This window comes from Chiloscyllium punctatum, chromosome 1, assembly GCF_047496795.1.
Source record: "Chiloscyllium punctatum isolate Juve2018m chromosome 1, sChiPun1.3, whole genome shotgun sequence".
In the NCBI taxonomy this organism is placed as follows: domain Eukaryota; kingdom Metazoa; phylum Chordata; class Chondrichthyes; order Orectolobiformes; family Hemiscylliidae; genus Chiloscyllium; species Chiloscyllium punctatum.
This window is the reverse complement of record NC_092739.1, coordinates 76311732-76331281: the sequence shown is the minus strand read 5'-3', so window position 1 is coordinate 76331281 and position 19550 is coordinate 76311732. Positions and strand designations below refer to the sequence as shown.

General features: G+C 43.8%; 1 protein-coding gene across 2 annotated transcripts in view; it reads left to right on the top strand.

Annotated features, from left to right (window-relative positions):
- Nucleotides 1–17468, top strand: part of LOC140482336 (uncharacterized) — an 80936-nt gene extending 63468 nt beyond the window's left edge. For both annotated transcript variants that reach the window (XM_072579646.1, XM_072579636.1), the window contains 2 exons: nucleotides 3269–3378; nucleotides 15821–17468. In XM_072579646.1, coding sequence (XP_072435747.1) covers nucleotides 3269–3378; nucleotides 15821–15902 — 192 coding nt within the window. In that variant the 3' untranslated portion in view covers nucleotides 15903–17468. The remainder of the gene's footprint in view (nucleotides 1–3268; nucleotides 3379–15820) is intronic.
- Nucleotides 17469–19550: the final 2082 nt, after the last annotated feature.

Below are 19550 nucleotides of genomic sequence, written 5' to 3'. Positions count from 1 at the left end.
ATGTGTACCACGACTTCTGGCTGCACACCCTCCCCCTTAAGGATTCTGAAGACACGGTCCGAGACGTCTCGGACCCCGGCACCCGGGAGGCAACAAACCATCCGAGAGTCTCGCCCATGTCCACAGAACCGCCTGTCCGTCCCTCTAACTAGAGAGTCTCCTATAACTAGCGCTCTCCTCCTCTTCCCCCTTTCCCTTCTGAGTCTCAGAGCCAGACCTCACGCCACAGACCCCTTCACTGCAGCTTACACTTGCAAGGCTGTCCCCCCCAACAGTTTCCAAAGCTGTATACTTATTATTTAGGGGAATGACCACAGGGGAACCCTGCACTGCCTGCTTCTTCCCCTTCCCACCTCTAACTGTTACCCAGCTACCTCTGTTCTCCGGCGTAACTATGTCCCTGTAGCTTCTATCAATCACCCTCTCAGTCTCTCGAATAATCCTCAGTTCATCCAACTCCAGTTCCAGTTCCCTAACTCGTTCGGTGAGGAGCAGGATCTCAAATACTCAAATACCCACTCAAATACTAATCACTTACCTTCCCGACCAGCTCTGTGCTCCACCCTCACTTCTGCCCAGCTCGCGCCGCTCTCTGCGGTGAAAAGTCTCCCGGGTTCGCTTTTACTCGGCCGCTGCTCCCACTCAAATGACCGTTGGTGTTAAAGGGTGAGTATTTATACTCACTGTTCTCCTTCCCGGCTGCCCCTCTGCTTGCCGTCACTTCCTCTGCTGCTCCCGCTCTTTCTGTGAAGAGAGAGAGAAAAAAAAACACCGGAGAGAGAGAAAAAAAAACACCGCTGCCCGCTACAGGTAAGTAATTTTAAAACAAACTGTCTTACCTTAGCTGTAGTCTCCCGGGTTCGCTTTTACTCGGCCACTGCTCCCACTCAAATGACCATTGGTGTTAAAGGGTGAGTATTTTATAGACCTCAATCAGGTCCCCCCTCAATCTTTTTTCTAATGAAAACAATCCTAACCTACTCCACCTTTCTTCATAGCGAGCACCTTCCATACCAGGCAACATCCTCGTAAACTCTCTCTGCACCCTCTCCAAAGCCTACTCATCCTTTTGGTAATATGGCGACCAGATCTGTACAGAGTATCCTAAATGTGGCTGAACCAAAGTCTTGTACAATTTTAACATGACTTGCCAGCTCTTATACTCTACACCCCGTCCGATGAAGGCAAGCAGACCGTATGCGGCCTTGGCCACTCTATCCACCTGTGCAGCCACCTTCGGCATACAATGAACCTGAACTCCTAGATCTTTCTGCCCATCAACTTTTCCCAAGGCTTTTCCGTTTATAGTATAGTTCGCTCTAGAATTAGACCTTCTAAAATGCATCACCTCACATTTGCCCAGATTGAACTTCTTGATCTGCCACTTCTCCGTCCAATTCTCCAGTCTATCTATATTCTCCTGTATTCTTTGACAGTCCCCTATGCTTTCTGCTACTCCACCAATCTTCGTGTCATCTGCAAACTTACTGATCAGTCCAACAGTGCCCTCCTCCAGATCATTTATGTACATCACAAACAACAGTGGCCCCAGCACTGATCCCTGAGGAACACCACTGGTCACCTTTCTCCATTTCGAGAAACTCCCTTCAACTACTTCTCTGTCTCCTGTTGCTCAACCAGTTCTAGCCTAGCTAGAACACCCTGCACACCATGTGGTTTCACTTTCTCCATTGGTTTACCATGGGGAACCTTATCAAACGTCTTACTAAAGTCCATGTATATTATATCTACAGCCCTTCCTTCATCTATCAACTTGGTCACTTCCTCAAAGAACTCTACTAAGTTGGTATGGCACGATCTCCCCCGCACAAAACCATGTTGCCTACCACTGATAGGCCCATTCTCTTCCAAATATAAATAGATTTTACCCCCTCAGTACTTTCTCCAGCAACATTCCCACCACTGAAGTCAGGCTCACTGGTCTGTAGTTACCTGGAATATCCCTACTACCCGTCTTGAATAGGGGGACAACATTAGCAACGTTTCAGTCCTCCAGCACTTCACCTGTGTTTAAGGATGCTACAAAGATATCTGTCAGGGCCCCAGTTATTTCCTCTTTCACCTCCCTCAACAACCTGGGATAGATCCCATCCGGTCCTGGGGATTTGTCCACCTTAATATCCTTTAGTCTACCAAACACATCCTCCTTCCTTATGTCAATGTTATCCAAAGTAAACAAACTTCTATCTCTCATCTCAACATTCATCATGTTCCTCTCCTCAGTGAACACTGATGCAAAGTAATCACTGAGAATCTCACCCATTTTCTCAGCTTTGACACACTACTTTCCTTCCTTATCTTTTAGTGGACCAACCCTTTCTCTAGTTACCCTCTTGCTTCTTATATATGAATAAAAGGCCTTGGGATTCTCCTTAATTCTGCTCACTGAAGTTATTTCATGACTCCTTTTACCCCACTTGATTCCTCATTTAAGATTGGTCCTCCTCTTTGATATTCCTCCAAAGCCTGTTCTGTTCTTAGCTGCATGGACCTTATGTACGCTTCCCTTTTCCTCTTAGCTAGTCGCAAATTTCTCCTGTCATCCCCAGTTCACGAATCTTGCCTTTCCTATCCCTTGTTTTCAAAGGGACATGCCTATCCTGCACTATCTTCAACCTATCTTTGAAAACCTCCCACATGTCTAATGTGGACTTGCCTTCAAATAGCTGCCTCAATTCACATTTCCCAGCTCCTGCTGAATTTTGATATAATAGGCCTTGGCCCAGTTTAGTACTCTTCCCTTAGGTCCACTCTCATCTTTGTCTACGAGTATACTAAAACTTACAGAATTGTGGTCACTGCCCAAATATATAGCAAGTCCTTACCTTCCCGGCAACCTCCTCGTCCCAACGTCACCTCTGCTCTGTCTCCTGCTGCTCCCAGACAGGAAAAAGACATCCTTTGACTACTGTTAAGGATTAAATTTCCTATACTTTTCCCTAAACTGTTTTAAAACAAACCTGTTTAACTATTTGTGGGAAATCTGCTTTGTTGACAATTAGCAAAAGGGCGTAATTTAAAACACTACGAAAAGATCTTTTGGAAGTAATAGAAAATTTGAAAATGATAGAGTCAAGGTAGGATTTTTTTTAAAAAATGTCATTTCTGGAGAAGTGGCTTATTCCTTGAAGAAAGCCTTGTTGGTTCAATGTGCATGGTTTATTTCTCAATAACGCAATGCTGCTTATTTTTAATTATAAAGCTAGTTTTTTTTAAACTGTTCTCGAATTGCCTTTTTTCCCTCTAGGAAGTGGGAAAAGAGAGACAAAAGGAAAGTCAGAATGAAAAACCTACAGCTTCAGTTGATCATCTGACAACTTGGCTGTTGGAACAGCAAAATGATCGAGAGCTACACAGGTAAGTAGATGACAGTTATTGCAATAAATATTCACTTTCCACTTTATCACCTTTTAGGAATTATTAACGTAGCAGATATTCCAGAAGAATGATTTATGCATGACATTTGAAGGTTCTGCAGCAGTAATTTTAATTCGTATGTTTGCAATTCCTATGTAATTGATAGTCAATGTTATTATGATGCGTACTTAATTCATGTGTTTATAGACAATTAACCAATTCGCAAATATGTAAAATTTAATTGTTTTTATTGTTTAAGACTATTAAAATAATAATAAATGATTACTAAATGTAAAACTAATGACCAGTCATTCCCTTATAACTGCTTGCTCACCATGATGTTGAGGTTTCTGCAATCCATCTAATGAAACTGATATTAAATAGGTACAATGTCAGGCTCCCTACTGATATTCTGTAAAGATTATATGAACACAAAATTGTCATTATTCTAACTGCTATTGTAACAATTCATATTTTACAATTAATAAAGTCAATCAATAATTCTTATTCAAAGAAATGAATATCCTGTAAATGCCTAAATGTTTACAATTGGGGCAATCTTAATGTAAGTTGACTCAACCTACTGAAATCTCAAGCTATTACTGTAAGAGGAAAAGTTGTATTTGCATTTGTAAAAGATACAAAACTTTACTCACTTAATATTTCAAAGTAATCAGAAAGTATTTTACATTGAATAACATGATTTGTATAGGATTGACAGCATAGGAACAGGCCATCTTGCCTCTGTTAATGCCTCTGCCAAGCTTTGATCCAACCAATGTTGTCAAACTCTCTGAACATCATCTTATTTGTTTGTCCCAACTGTGTTAATCTGACTTCCTTGTAAATGTATAATCCAAACAGACCTACAAAACCATCAGGTTAATTTCTAATAATGTAAATTTTTTCACATATTGAATGAAAAAGTCTCTCAAACACAAGATATTGCCAATACTAACTCCATGCCATTAATAATGTTTAAGGACCTGATCAACCTCTTCCTGACCAGACAAAGCAAGCTTCCACCTGATGAGCAGAAACATGCACTGCCCTATTGCATCACTACTCTCAAAGACTCCATTGCATTCAGTGGTGAAAATTGTCATGGTTAATGAGCAGGTGACTCCTCCCTCCCAATATCCTGAATTGTGTGATGCAGGCCATGTGATTTGGTGGATATATATTATGTATATAAATTATTCAATTTGGAATTTTTGATTTTGAACTAGTGGCATATGGGTTTTCGGTGTTTCTGACGGAATTTAGTAATTAACTGGTAAATGCTGCTGTAGCCTTGGTGCTTTAAAATAGTTTAGAGAATGCTCCTCCAAGCGGTTAGGTTTATTCAATTTTATCTTCATATTGTTTTTGTAAAACAAACTTCTGTTTTATTGTTAAAAATTAAGTTTGCAACATTGTGTGCTTTTGTTTCATTGAGTGACCTGTGCACAGTATCGGTGTGTGAATTTCCTCCTCCGATTGGGTATCTCCTGGCACTGCTGTCTCTCTCCTTGTGAGGAAGGGGGCATCTGGAGTGAGTTCAAGATCCCTCCTCACCTTGTCGCCTTGCCTTTGGCACTGAGTACCAGCGGCTGGAGCGATGAAGTGCAGCACTGGGCATATACCAGCAGACTCAGATTGCTGGGCATGGCTCTCCATAGCATTGCCAACCTGTCCATGGAGATGGTCAGCTGCTTGATTGCCTGAGGCAGCACAATCCCAGTGTCAATGCTGCAGTTCCTGCAGCCACTCTGTCAGGTTTCCCAATGATCCCTCTCCCCCGCGACAGAGCTCTGTGCTGCTTCTGTGCTGCTCCTGTGTGTCGATAAAATCACGGGACTGACAACACCACAGGACCCTCTCCTGCCTGAGGCTGAGCAGGTACCAGGTCTCTGGCAATCCTCTGTGTGCCAGTTACCCAGGGCATTTTTCCCACAGCCAGTTGCAGAAACATGGCAGTGAAGTGCCCATCGAAGTTACCCCTAACACTAATCTAACTGACGGACCCACTGTGGGGGCAGCGTCTGAACTGGTGGGGGCTGCAGGAGGCAGCTTTGCTGATGTGTCCTCTGAGGCCTCTGTGCTCTGCCCCGGGAGGGTATATTGTGTGGGGCCCCCCTCTTGTCCAGAAAGACCATCGACACCCAGCTACAGGAGAGAGAATGAATGGTGGACAAGGAGTAAAAGTTCAGACATGTTTCAAATCCATTATGGTGAATGGAAGAGGGGCACAACAATGGACAATGCTTAGTTATGGGCTGTTATGTTCCAGAATGAGTGTTAGGGGGAGATGAAAGTGGTTGACTCAGTTGTCAGTGCTGGAGCAACTTGTGATAAAGTAGGTGTCCTAAGGGGAAGAGCAGCAGTGAAGAGGAGTTTGGTCTGGTTGTGGGAATTGGTTGAGTGAGGGTGAGTGAGAGAGGGAACGCTGCATGTGACAGTGACTGTGGAAGAGTATGAACCTTTCTGGCAAATGGGAGCAGAAGCAGAATTTGAGTCAGTGAGAGGTAGCAAGGAGAAGATGATTGTGTTTGCCTGGATGGAGCTGGGTGTAGGCTGTTGACTTTCTTCCCACACTGGTGGATGTTTCTCCAGACCAAGACGCCCTCACTGACACAGTGACAGCCTCAGACCAGGCCAGCTGGGTGTGTTGTTGTGGCCTGTTCTGCCCTCTTGGCTAAAAAGGACGGTATTCCTCTGCAACCAGCTTTATAAATATGGTGGTAGTGCCGAGAATGCTGGGATATCCTGGCAGTTCTGAGTAATTCCTTCTACAGTGAGTGGGAGAATCAGGCTCGTATTGGATGAGCAGGGCACAATAGGGGTGTGATGCAGTTAAGGATGCGTGTTTGGGACTATTCCATGAAACTCAGTAAAAATGGCATGGCTGATTTCTGGTAAAAATCGGCCCCTTGTCTTAGTTTCACCTTGTTCCTGTGCTCCCATGTCACTTTATCTCATCTATTCACCTTCACATACAGAACCTTTGCTTTGTGCTCTCTGTCTCTCTCCTCCAGCTCTTTCCCAAGTTCCACAGCTTTGGCCCTGCTCCTTGTCCTCCTCTCCCTCTTCCCCATCTTCACCCTCTATTGTCCTACTCAGCCCTCTTCCCTCTTCCCTCTTCCCCCTTCCCCTTGCCAGTTTCCTTTCCTATGAACCTCACCCCTCCCTTACTCCCCTTCCTGCCCCTTCTTCACATTTGTCGTGATAATCCTTATCGCCTCCCTCATTACTTAGTCTCCTCCTTCCCTTTCTTTGTCTCTTGACCTCTTGAGAGATTCTCGTTGTGTGTCCTGACACCACTGAAAAATTGTGCACTCACATTTTGTTGCCCGAGCCAGGTAATAAAATGAGTGACCGAGCTGGAGTTATGTCACTGCAGCACCCGCACTGATACTGTGCACTGAGAACATCTCGGGGGTGTCATTAAACACCCTCTTCCGAGTATTGGTTCTCAACATGATCCCCCTTTTTCCCCAAATTGCACTCTTTCCTTGTCCCGGTCCTGTTACCCAGTGCTTCCACTCAATCCCCAATCCTCTTCCTCCTTCCCCTAGCATCTTGCTTCATATTTTGCCCCATATTTTATGCCTGCTTAACTTAAGCACCGTACTGGGTTGTGATCTCTTGTGCTCAGTGACACCAGCAATACCTGGTCTACATAAAACCAAAACCCACAAGCCTCCTGTTGCTAATATTTCAGAATCACCTGGAGAGTTAATTGAAAATTTGTGGTTGCTTCATATGGTTTGTGGTATCTGTAGCAGTTCTCAAAAAGGATAGGTCACTGCCTCTGGCTGTTTTTGTAGATATTAAAAAAATGGGATTGACTGCCTCAGATCAATTACACAGCTTGTTCTTTTCTAATTGAATTACTGAAAAGGCCTATTGAATCCTGAACAACAAAGGTTGTCAGTTGAAAACTGCCAAAGGCACAGTGACTTTCCCATGTCACTGTGTATCAAACAGCAGGGAGCTGAGTATTATTATAAATGTCAGTCAATCCCCAAGCTGTTAGTTTTGATCAATGTCCCTGGGCCTTGCTTGATACCTTTAACAACAGCGACCTTTGGTTGTATATTGCTTTTAGTATGGTAACTGTCAAAGTCACTTGGCAAAGCGTAATCAGACACAGAAAACGATTGGTCTCCAGTATGTAACTTGATCAAAGAGATGGCTTTTAATAGAGGAGAGAGAGAAGTGGAAAGGTGTAGCCTGGGAATTCCAGAGTTTTGGGGGATAGATGGTCAAGTGCACCTTCAGTAATGACGAGGTGAAGACTTTTGGATGATAGGTGGCCCAAATGTAGTGGAAGGGAAAGCTCTTGCAGGGTTGTACAGCTACCAAAGGTTACAGAGTTAGGAAAAGATGAAGTACTTTAAGAATTTCAACACAAACCAGAGAATGTTAAATGTGAGCCAGTGGAGAACTTGGTGCCAGTATAGATCAGCAAACATCAGTGAGATAGGTAGTCTCATTAACTTGATTGAGTTTTTTTAAAGAGGTGACAAAGATGAAGGGAGGTTGTCTATATGGACTTCAGCAAAGTGTTTAACAAGGTTCCACATGGTAGACTGGTTAGCAAGGTAAAGTCACATGGAACCCAGGGGAGCTAAGCAATTGGATACAAAATTGGCTCAAAGGTAGGAGACAGAGGGTGGTGGTAGAGGACTGTTTTTCAAACTGGAGGCCTGCGACCAACAGTCACAGGTTTGGTGCTGGGAACATCCTTGTAAATCTTTCCGCACCATCTTAAGTTTAACAACATCTTTCCTATAGAAAGGCGACCAGATGTGTACACAGTATTTGTAAACTTGAAAGGGTTCAGAAAAGATTTACAACCATGTTGCCAGGGTTGGAGGGTTTGAGCTACAAGGAGAAGCTGAATAGGCTGGGACCTTTTTCCTGGAGCATTGGAGGCTGAGGAGTGACCTTATTAAAGTTTATAAAATCATGAGGGGGCATGGATAGGGTGAATAGCCAATGTCTTTTCCCCAGGCTGGGGGAGTCCACTGTTAGGATTAGAATACTTACAGTGTGGAAACAGGCCCTTTGGCCCAACAAGTCCACACCGACCCACTGAAGCGCAACACACCCAGACCCATTCCCCTACATTTACCCCTTCACCTAACAGTGCGGGCAATTTAGCATGGCCAGTTCACCTAACCTGCACATTTTTGGACTGTGGGAGGAAACCGGAGCACCCGGAGGAAACCCACGCTGACACGGGGAGAATGTGCAAACTCCACACAGTCAGTCGCCTGAGGCGGGGATTTAACCCGGGTCTCTGGCTCTGTGAGGCAGCAGTGCTAACCACTGTGCCACCTAAGGGCCAATTTTTTCATGCAGAGGGTGGTCCATGTATGGAATGAGCTGCCAGAGGAAGTGGTGAAGCTTGGTACAATTACAACATTTAAAAGACATCTGGACGGGTGCATGAATAAGAGGGATTTAGAAGGATATGAGCCAAATACTAACAAATGGGACTCAATCAATTTAGGATATCTGGTTGGCCTGTACGAGTTGGACCGAACAGTCTGTTTCAGTGCTGTATGATTCTATGACTCTAACTGCAACTTGTTGTGCAATAGTATACAGGCAGCAGAGCATGAAGTATGCAAGCCTAGCCTGGAGAGCATCCGATAGCCTGGGGGTGACATGGACTAGCATTTCAACAGCAATAGGATGAGGCAGGAACAGAGATGGGCAAAATCACAGAAGTGGAGGTGGTCTTTGTGATGGAAAGCTTGAGAATACGGGGATACAAAATCTGACTCTATTTTTATACACTTTATGGTCAATTCATTAAAACATTAGTTATGAAGAAAGGTCACTGGATCCAAAACATTAACTGATTTCTCACCACAGATGCTGTCAAACTTGTTGAGTTTTTACAGGAACTTCTGTTTTTGTTTCTGATTTCAGCAACCGCAGTTCTTTTGTGGGTTTTTTTTAGTTAAAATATTGCCCTTGTTGAAATTCTAGCCCAATGGGAATGCAGGCATTTTTAACTCCTAGTCTGATGATTATACTTTAATTTTTAAAAAGCCATTTTCATTTTATTTACAAATTAGCGAGTTGAGAAGATTTGTAACTCAGGATGAGGTTCTGAGCTGGAAGATTCATTTTCAGACGTTTCATCACCATACTAGGTAACAAAGAACAAAGAAAATTTACAGCCCAGGAACAAGCCCTTCAGCCCTCCAAGCCTGTCCCGATCCAAATGTACTGTCTCCACCTGTTGTTCAATTCCTAAGCATCTGTATCCCTCTGCTCCCCACCTACTCATGCATCTGTCCAGATGCATCTTAAATGAATCTACCATGCCTGCCTCTACCACCTCTGCTGGCAACATGTTCCAAACGCCCACCACCCTCCGTGTGAAGTACTTGCTGCGTGTATCCCCCTTAAACTTTCCACCTCTCACCTTGAAAGCATGATCGCTTGTTATTGAATCCTTCGCCCTGGGAAAAAGCTTATCTCTATCCACCCTGTCTATACCCTTCATGATTTTGTAAACCTCAAACAGGTCCCCCCTCAATCTCCTTTTTTCTAGTGAAAATAAACCTAACCTACTCAACCAGTCTTCATAGCTAGCACCTTCCAAACCAGGCAACATCCTCGTAACCCTTCTCTGCACCCTTTCCAAAGCTTCCACATCCTTTTGGTAATGTGGCAACCAGAACTGTACACCGTATTCTAAATGCAGCCAAACCAATGTCTTGTACAATTTTAACATGACTTGCCAGCTCTTACACTCAATATCCCGTCCAATGAAGGCAAGCATACTATATGCCTCCTTGATCACTCTACCTGTGCAGCAACCTTCAGTATACAATGGACCTGCACTCCCAGATCTCTCTGCCCATCAACTTTTCCCAAGGCTCTTCCATTCATTGTATAATTCGCTCTAGAATTAGACTTGCCTAAATACATCATCTCACATTTGTCTGGATTGAAAGCCATCTGCCACTTTTAGATTACTTACAGTGTGGAAACAGGCCTTTCGGCCCAACAAGTCCATGCCGACCCGCCACCCACCCAGACCCATTCCCCTTGACCTAACACTACGGACAATTTAACATGACCAATTCACCTGACCTACACATTTTTGGACTGTCGGAGGAAACCGGAGCACCTGGAGGAAACCCACGCAGACACAGGGAGAATGTGCAAACTCCACACAGTCAGTCGCCTGAGGTGGGAAATGAACCAGGGTCTCTGGCGCTGTAAGGCAGCAGCGCTAACCACTGTGCCACCATGCCGCCCAAGTCTCCAGTCTATCTATATCCTCCTGTATTCTCTGACAGTCCCTTATGCTTTCTGCTACTCCACCAATCTTTGTGTCATCTGCAAACTTGCTGATCATACCAGCAGTGCCCTCTTCTAGATCATTTATGTATATCACAAACAACAGTGACCCCAATACTGATCTCTGTGGAACACCACTGGTCACCTTTCTCCATTTCGAGAAACTCCCTTCAACTACTACTCTCTGTCTCCTGTTGCTCAACTAGTTCTTTATCCACCTAGCTACCATGTGACTTCACTTTCTCCATTAGTCTACAATGGGGAACCTTATCAAACGTCTTACTAAAGTCCATGTATATGACATCAACAGCCCTTCCTTCATCTAACAATTTGGTCACTTCCTTGAAGAACTCTATTAAGTTGGTAAGGCATGATCTCCCCCACACAAAATCATGTTGCCTATCACTGATAAGCTCATTCTTTTCTAAATATAAATAGACCCTATCTCTCAGTACCCTCTCCAGCAACTTTCCCACCACCGACGTCAAGCTCACTGGTCCGCAGTTACCCGGAATATCCCTACTACCCTTCTTGTACAGGGGGACAACATGAGCAACCTTTCAGTCCTCCAGCACCTCACCTGTATTTAAAGATGTCACAAAGATATCTATCAGGGCCCCACCTATTTCCTCTCTCGCCTCCCTCAGCAACCTGGGATAGATCCCATCCGGTCCTGGGGATTTGTCCACCTTAATAACCTCTGGCATACCCAACACATCTTCCCTACTTATGCCAACGTGATCCAGACTAATCAAACTTCTATCTCTAATCTCAAGATTCATCAGGTTCCTCTGATGCTAAGTAATGATGCAGAATCTCACCCATTCTCTCAGGTTCAGCACACAGCCTTCCTTCATTATCTTTTAGTGGACCAATCCTTTCTCTAGTTACCCACTTGCTTCTTATAGAAAAATAAAATGCTTTGGGATTTTTCTTAATTCTGCTTGCTAAAGCTATTTCATGACCCCTTTCAGCTCACTTGATTCCTTGATTAAGACTTGTTCTACTCTTCCAATATTCCTCCAGGGCCCGTTCTGTTATTAGCTGCCTAGACATTACGTACGCTTCCCTTTTCCTCTTGGCTATTCGTATAATTTCTCCTGTCATTCACGGTTCATGAATCTTGCCCTTCCTATCCTTTGCCTTCAACGGGACATGCCTATCCTGCACTACCATTAACCTATCTTTGAAAGCCTCCCACATCTCAAATGTGGACTTCCCTTCAAATAGCTGTGTCCAATCCACATTTCCCAGTTTCTGCCTAATTTTGATATAATTGGCCTTGGCCCAGTTTAGTACTGTTCCCTTAGGACCACTCTCTTCTTTATCTATGAGTATTCTAAAACTTACAGAATTTTGGTCACTGTTCCCAAAGAAATCCCCCACCTCAACTTCTACCACTTGTCCTGGCTCATTCCCCACTACCAGGTCCAATATGGCCCCTTCCCTCATCAGACTATTGACAGACTGCTCTAGGAAACTCTCCTGGACGCTTTGTACAAATTCTACCCCATCCAGATCTCTGACGCTAAGTGTATCCCAGTCAATGTTGGGAAAATTAAAATCTCCCATCACCACTATCCTATTGCCTGTACATTTATTCATAATCTATTTACCTATTTGTTCTTCTACCTCACGCTCACTGTTGGGAGGCCTGTAATATTGCCCCAACAATGTAACTACACTCTTCTTATTTCTCTGCTCTACCCATAATGCCTCACTACCCAAGACTGCCATAGTTTCCTACTTTAGCACAGCCATGACCTCATCCCTGACCAGCAATGCAACTCCACCCCTTTTGTTTCCTTCCCTGTCCTGTCTGAAGCACCTATATCCTGGAACATTTAGTTGCCAATCATCATGCCCTTCCTTCAACCAAGTCTCTGTGATGGCAATAATGTCATACTCCCAAGCACCAATCCAAGCCCTAAGTTCATCTGCCTTACACACTTTACTCCTTACATTAAAGTAGATGCATTTCAGGCCATCAGTTCTTTTGTGCTCACCTGTTCTCTGCCTACTATTCCCTTTATTAATGCTATCTTCATAATTCTTACAGTCTCCAGCCTCCACTTCGCTGCTTACTTGTTTTCTCTTCTGGTTCCCGGTTCCCTGCCACATTAGTTTAAAACCTCCCCAACAGCAGTAGCAAAAACTCCCCCAAGGACATTGGTTCCAGTCTGGTTCAGATGTAGACCGTCCATTTTGTAATAGTCCACCTTCCCCAGAACCAGTCCCAATGTCCAACAAATCTGAACCCCTCCCTCCTACATCATCTCTCAAGCCACATGTTCATCCTGCCTATTTTCTCATTTCTACCCTGGCTGGCAGATGACACTGATAGTAATCCAAGACCTTTGAGGTCCTCCCATTTAACTTCTCTCCTAGCCCCCTGAATTCTTCTTTCAGGACCTCATCTTGCTTTCTACTTGTATCGTTGGTGCCTATATGCACCAAGATAACTGGCTGTTCACCCTCCCCTTTTAGAATGCTCTGCAGCCGATCAGTGACATCCCCGACCTGAGCACCTGGGAGGCAATATACCATCCGGGAGTCCTGTTTTCGGCCACAGAACCGCCTATCTACTCCCCTCACTTTAGAATCCCTTATGACTATGGCCCTATGAGTCTTTTCCTCGCCCTACTGAACAGCAGTGCCCACCATGGTGCCATGATCTTGACAACTGCTGCACTCCCCTGGTGAGCCATCTCCCCCAACAGTATCTAAAACGATATATTTGTTCTGGAGGGAGATGACTGCAGGGGACACCTGCACTGCCTTCCTACTCTTTTTCTGCCTTTTGGTCACCCATTCACTGTCTCCCTCAGCAATCCCAACCTGTGGTGTGACCAGTTCACTAAACGTGCTATCCACGACCTCGTCAGCGTCATGGATGCTCCACAGTGAGTCCATCCGCAGCTCCAGAGCCGTCATGAGGTCAAACACGAGCTGCAGCTGGACACATTTCTTGCAAGTGTAAGAGGCAGGAACATTAGACACTTTCCTAAGCTCCCACATCAAGCAAGAGTCACATGCCACAGGCCTGAGATCCCCTGCCATTGTAAGCTTAGCTTTATATGAACTAACTAAAACTAAACAATGCACTTAAATAACTGAAAAAGAAAGATAAGAAATAAAAGCCTTACCTTACAGGGTCTTTTTCTTCCAGTTAGAGGAGGGGGAGAGAGATACTACACATGTAGTATCTCGGGTTTAGCCACTGCCCAAATATAAATGAAGCCCTTACTTTCCTGGCAGCCCTCGCTTCACTCCTCCTTCTCTCCTCGCCACTCTGGCAAAATGGAGGCCCGACTCCTGAGGTAAGTACCTTTTAATGTGGGAAAATGTAGCCTTCCCAGCAGCCCTCTTGCAAAATAGAGGCCTCCATCTTCAGTGAGTCCTCAGACAAAGCACTGCTGATGATTCCTGCTTTCTATTTAAACGTTTGGGTTTCTTTGGGTTGGTGATGCCATTTCCTGTGGTGATGCCATTTCCTATGGTGATGTCATTTTCTGTTGTCTTTTTCGGGGATGGTTAATCAGGTCCAAGTCAATGTGTTTGTTGATAGAGTTCCGGTTAGAATGCCATGCTTCTAGGAATTCTTGTGCGTGTCTCTGTTTGGCTGGTCCTAGGATGGATGTGTTGTCCCAGTCAAAGTGGTGTCTTTCCTCATCTGTACATGAGGATAATAGAGAGGGTCATGTCATTTTGTGGCTAGTTGATGTTCATGTATCCTGGTGGCTAGTTTTCTGCCTGTTTGTCCAATTTAGTGTTTGTTACAGTCCTTGCACAGTATTTTGTAAATGACATTAGTTTTGCTTGTTGTCTGTACAGGGTCTTTCAAATTCATTGGCTGCTGGTTTAGTGCGTTGGTGGGTTTGGGGTTACCATGATGCTAAGGGGTCTGAGTAGTCTGGCAGTCATTTCTGAGATGTCTTTGATGTAGGGAGAATGACTAGGGTTTCTGGACGTGTTTTGTCTGCTTGTTTGGGTTTGTTGCTGAGAAATCTGTGGACCGTGTTCATTGGGTACCAGTTCTTTTTGAATACACGGTATAGGTGATTTTCCTCGGCTCTGCATAGTTCCTCTGTGCTGCAGTGGGTGGTGGCTCATTGGAATAATGTTCTGATGCAGCTTTGTTTGTGGATGTTGGGATGATTGCTTCTCTAGTTCAATATTTGGTCCATATGTGTTGTTTTCCTGTAGATGCTGATTTGAAATTCCCCACTGGCTGTTCGCTCTACTGTGACATCTAGGAATGGCAGTTTGTTTTCCTCGTCTTTAGTGAATTTTATGCCAGTAAGGGTATTGTTGATGGCCTTGAAGGTTTCCTCTAATTTGTTTTGTTTAGTGATGACAAAGGTATCATCCACGTAGCGGACCCAAAGTTTGGGTTGGATGGTTGGTAGAGCTATTTGTTCAAGTCTCTGCATTACTGTCTCTGCTAAGATTCTTGATATCGGAGATTGCATGGGTGTTCCATTGGTTTTTCTGAAGGTTTTGTTGTTGAAGGTAAAGTGGGTGGTAAGGCATAGGTCTATTAGCTTGATGATACTGTCCTTGCTGATGAAGTTGGTGGTGTTTGGTGTATGTGTCTTTGGGTTTTCTAATGACGTAGTCAGTGTTTCCTTGCCCAGGTTGATGTTGTTTGATGTGAACAGGGCTGTTACATCAAAGGAGCCATTTTTTCAGCCTCTTCTACCCTAGTGTCTTTAATGATCTTCAGGAATTCTTGGGTGGAGTGGATGGAGTGGCATAAGTCTTCTACTAAGTGTTTTAGTCTTTGGTGTAGTTCCTTGGCCAATCTGTAAATTGGTATTCCAGGTAGCGAAACTATGGGTCTGAGGGGAGCTCCTGGTTTATGAATTTTGGGTAATCCGTAGAAGCGTGGTGTGTTGGATCTATCTGGTTTCTTTTTTTTGTAAGTCGGTCTTATTTATTTCTCCAGATTTCTGAAGTTTTTTGAGTAGGACTGTGATTCAGTTCTCTAGTTGTGGGGTCGAGTCTATCACTACTTGTTAGTAAATGTTGGTATCTGCAAGTAGTGCATTTGCTTTTATGTTTACTAATTGTTTACTAATGCTTATGATTTCCTGTTTAACTTTTATATTTATTATTTTTAATTCTACAGAAAAGGATTATGGGGTCACATTCTCTCCGTTCCTGCCACAGAAATACCAAGTGATGTCCATCTCCAACAAGAAAGAATCTAACCAAGTCCCCAGGATATTCAACCACATTGCCACCATTGAATCTCCATTCATCAATACCCTCTGGGATATCATTAACTAAGAATTTGACTGTATCAACAACATAAATACTATGGTGTAACTCATGTTCTGACTCTCAAAGTTCAATCATTGTCTACAAGGCACCAGTCAGGAATTTGTTAGAGTACTTGCCTTGGTTGGAGATGATTTTCCCGGGGTCAGTTTGCCCCTGGTACAAAGGCCAAGAAGAAAATTCTGATCCTTTCCATTTTCCTGAGACTACCAGAATGTACCTTGAAAAATGCATTAGGAAGCAGAGGATGGTTGCTGTTCTGTTACTTAGACAGTGGCTCTGCACAAGCTGGTGGTAGGCCTAATGCCTTCACTTCCTCAGATTCATAGGCACAAATAGGAAAGCAAAGCAATTCTAAAAAGTGGATTTTAAAGAAAGGACTGAAGTTGATAGTTAGACTTGGCCGCCTTCATGCTGATCTCCATGATCTCAGTGGGAACATCTAGAATCCCATCTCAGAGACATCATAAAATCATAAAACCATAAAACCATAAGATAAATGAGTAGAATTAGCCATTCGGTCCATTGAGTTTGTTCTGCCATTCCATCATGGCTGATATGTTTCTTAACCCTCTTCTCCTGCCTTCTCCCTGAAATCCTCTATCCCCTTACCGAGTAAGAACCTATCTATTTCAGTCTTAAAGACCTTCAATTGCTTGGCCTTGGCCTGCACAGTCTCATGTTTCAAACGTCTGTGAGATGTCCCCAATTTTCTATCCAATTGAGCAAAGGATTGGCTGACCCAGCCCCCACCCAGTCCCCAAAGAAAAGGGGAGAAACATTTCATGCCTTTTGGGGTTTCTATTGATCCTTCTGCAAATACAACAGGAAATTGGAAACTCTACCACCCACTTAGTACGAACATTGTGCAAACCAGAGTCACATGCAGCTCAGAGGGGAATGTTCCGTTCACGTTCCTGAACTTGCTGGGGATTTACAGCAGTTCAGTGTCAGTTCCTTCCTGACTGGCAAGTTACTATAAATACCTGTTTGGCAATCGTAGTCCTGTGCAGCCTGATCAGGAAAGTCATCACTAATTGATGATGCAATCCAGATCTCCTGTGAATTTTCTTGACTCCTATTCCATACGTACCAGCAAATCACTGTGCCGGTTCTTTGTGAGGTTTTTGCTGTTGTGAACTGCTTCAAATTTTGGCCTTTACTGACAAGAATCTCAATAAAATGGATGGGCGTTATGTTAGGTGTGTTGGTGGTCAGGTGGTAGTGTAACAGTAATAGTGAAATGGCAGAGGACAGTAATCCTGCTTATATATTTTTTCTGCTGTTTTGAGCTCTGAGGTCAGTGTGGGATGCAAGCTTCCAGAAACTGAACCTAATGTGTCGGAACTGCTCTGGGATCAGGTTCTGAGCAGAAAGTATAAATTGTAATACCATAACATCTAATTCAAGCTTCTCTCTCTCAAACTGCTGGTGAATCCTATTATGTTATGGTCACTGTCCCCTAGGGGTTCTTTCACTGTAAGCTCCCTAATCAAGTCTGCCTCACTTAAACTAGTGAAACAATGGATGGTGGGGTTGGAGGGTGGGGTGTGTGAGGGTGGGGATGGGGTTGAGTGATCAGGGGAGGGTAATAAACTTTCCACAAAGAGTAATATGGCAGAGACTTTGAAAAGGCTCAGGAATCTAACTTCAGCACAACAGATCAAAAGAAGGGGACAGTCAATATAGGACTAAAGGTGTCGTACTTAAATGCACGTAGTATACAAAACAAGGTAAATGTAGCACAGATTGAAATTGGCAGGTATCACAATATTGTGGGTATCACAGTGATGTGGCTGCAAGGGGATCAGGACTGGGAACTAAATGTCCGAGTGTACAAGTCCTTTTGAAAGGACAGGCAAATGGGCAGAGGGGACAGGGTTGCCTTGTTAGTAAAACATGAATCAAATCTACAGCAAGAAGTGAGATAGAGATGGAAACGTAGAATCTGTGTGGGAAGAGTTGAAGAACCACAAAGGAAAATAGACCCTGATGGGAGTTGTGTACCTGTACAGGCCTCCTGGCAGTAATCAGGATGTGGGGAAGAAAATAAAGCAGGAGATAGAAAAGGCGTGTAAGAAAGGAACTATTACAATAATCATGGGGGACTTCATTATGCAGGTGGACTGGGAAGATCAGGTTGGTAACGGATCTTAAAAAAAGGAATTTGTAGAATGTCTACAAGAATTATTTTGGAGCAGCTTATGGTACAGCTACTGTGGAAGAGGCAATTCTGGATTTAATGATGTGTAATGAGGCAGATTTGATTAGCAATCTTAAGATAAAGGTACCCCGAGGAGGCAGTGACCATAACACAATAGAATTCACCCTGCAGTTTGAGAGGGAAGTGCTTGAATCAGATGTAATGCTATTACAATTGAGTAAAGGCAACTACGACGACATGATGGAGGAGCTAGCCAGAAATGATTGGAAGGGGAGCCTAGCAGGGAACCCAGTGGAACAGCAATGACAGGAACCTCTGGGGGTAATTCAGGAGGCACAGCAGAAATTCATCCCAAGGAAGAAGAAACATTCTCAGGGGAGGACAAGACAGCCATAGCTGACAAGGTCTGTCAGGGACGGCATAAAGGCAAAAGGAAAAGTATGCAATGTGGTGATGATTAATGGGAAGCCAGAGGATTGAAAAGCTTTTAAAACCAACAGAGGATACCTAAAAAAGCAGTGTGGGAGAGAAGATGAAATATAATGGTAACCTAGTTAGTAGCAAAAGAAGATGACAAAAGTTTGTTATTAGATATATAACAGTGAAAAGGGAGTTGAGTGGAAATTGGACCTCTGGAAATTGAGGCTGTAGAAGTAGTGATGGGGAGAAAGAAATGATGGAAGAACCAAATAAGTACTTTGCCTCCATCTTCATGGTGGAAGACACCAATAGTATATCGGAACTTCAGGAGAGTCGGGGGCAGAGATGAGTGTAGTGGCCACCACAAAGGAGAAGGTACTGGGAAAGCTGAAATGTCTGAAGGTGGATAAATCACCTGGATCTGATGCACTACACTCCAGGGCTCTGAAGGAGATAGCTGAGGAGATTGTGGAGGCATTGAATGGTCTTGCAGGGATCACTCAAGTTATGGAGAATCCCACAGGAATGGAAAATGGCTAATATCACCCCTGTTTAAGAAGGGAGGGAGGCAGAAGACAGGAAAGTATAGGCCAGTTAGTGTAAACTAGATCATTGTTATGATTTTATAGTCCATTATTAGCAATGAGATTGCAGAGACTTGGAAATGCTTGATTTGATTTGATTTATTATTGTCACATGCAGTGAAAAATATTGTATTGTATGGCATGCTATCCAGACAAATCATATCTTGCAAAAGTACGTCAGGCTAATAGAACAGAATGCAGATTATAATGTTACAACTACAGTGAAAGTGCAGAGAAAGGTCAACTCTAATATATGAAAGGTCGATTCATAGTCTGATAACAGTGGGGAAGCTGTTCTTAAATCTGTTGGTATGTGTTTTCAAACTTTTGTATCTTCTTGGAAGAGGGTGGAATGGCGTATAAACAGGGTGGGAAGTGTAGATGGTGGGTAGTGTAGATGGACTCATTGC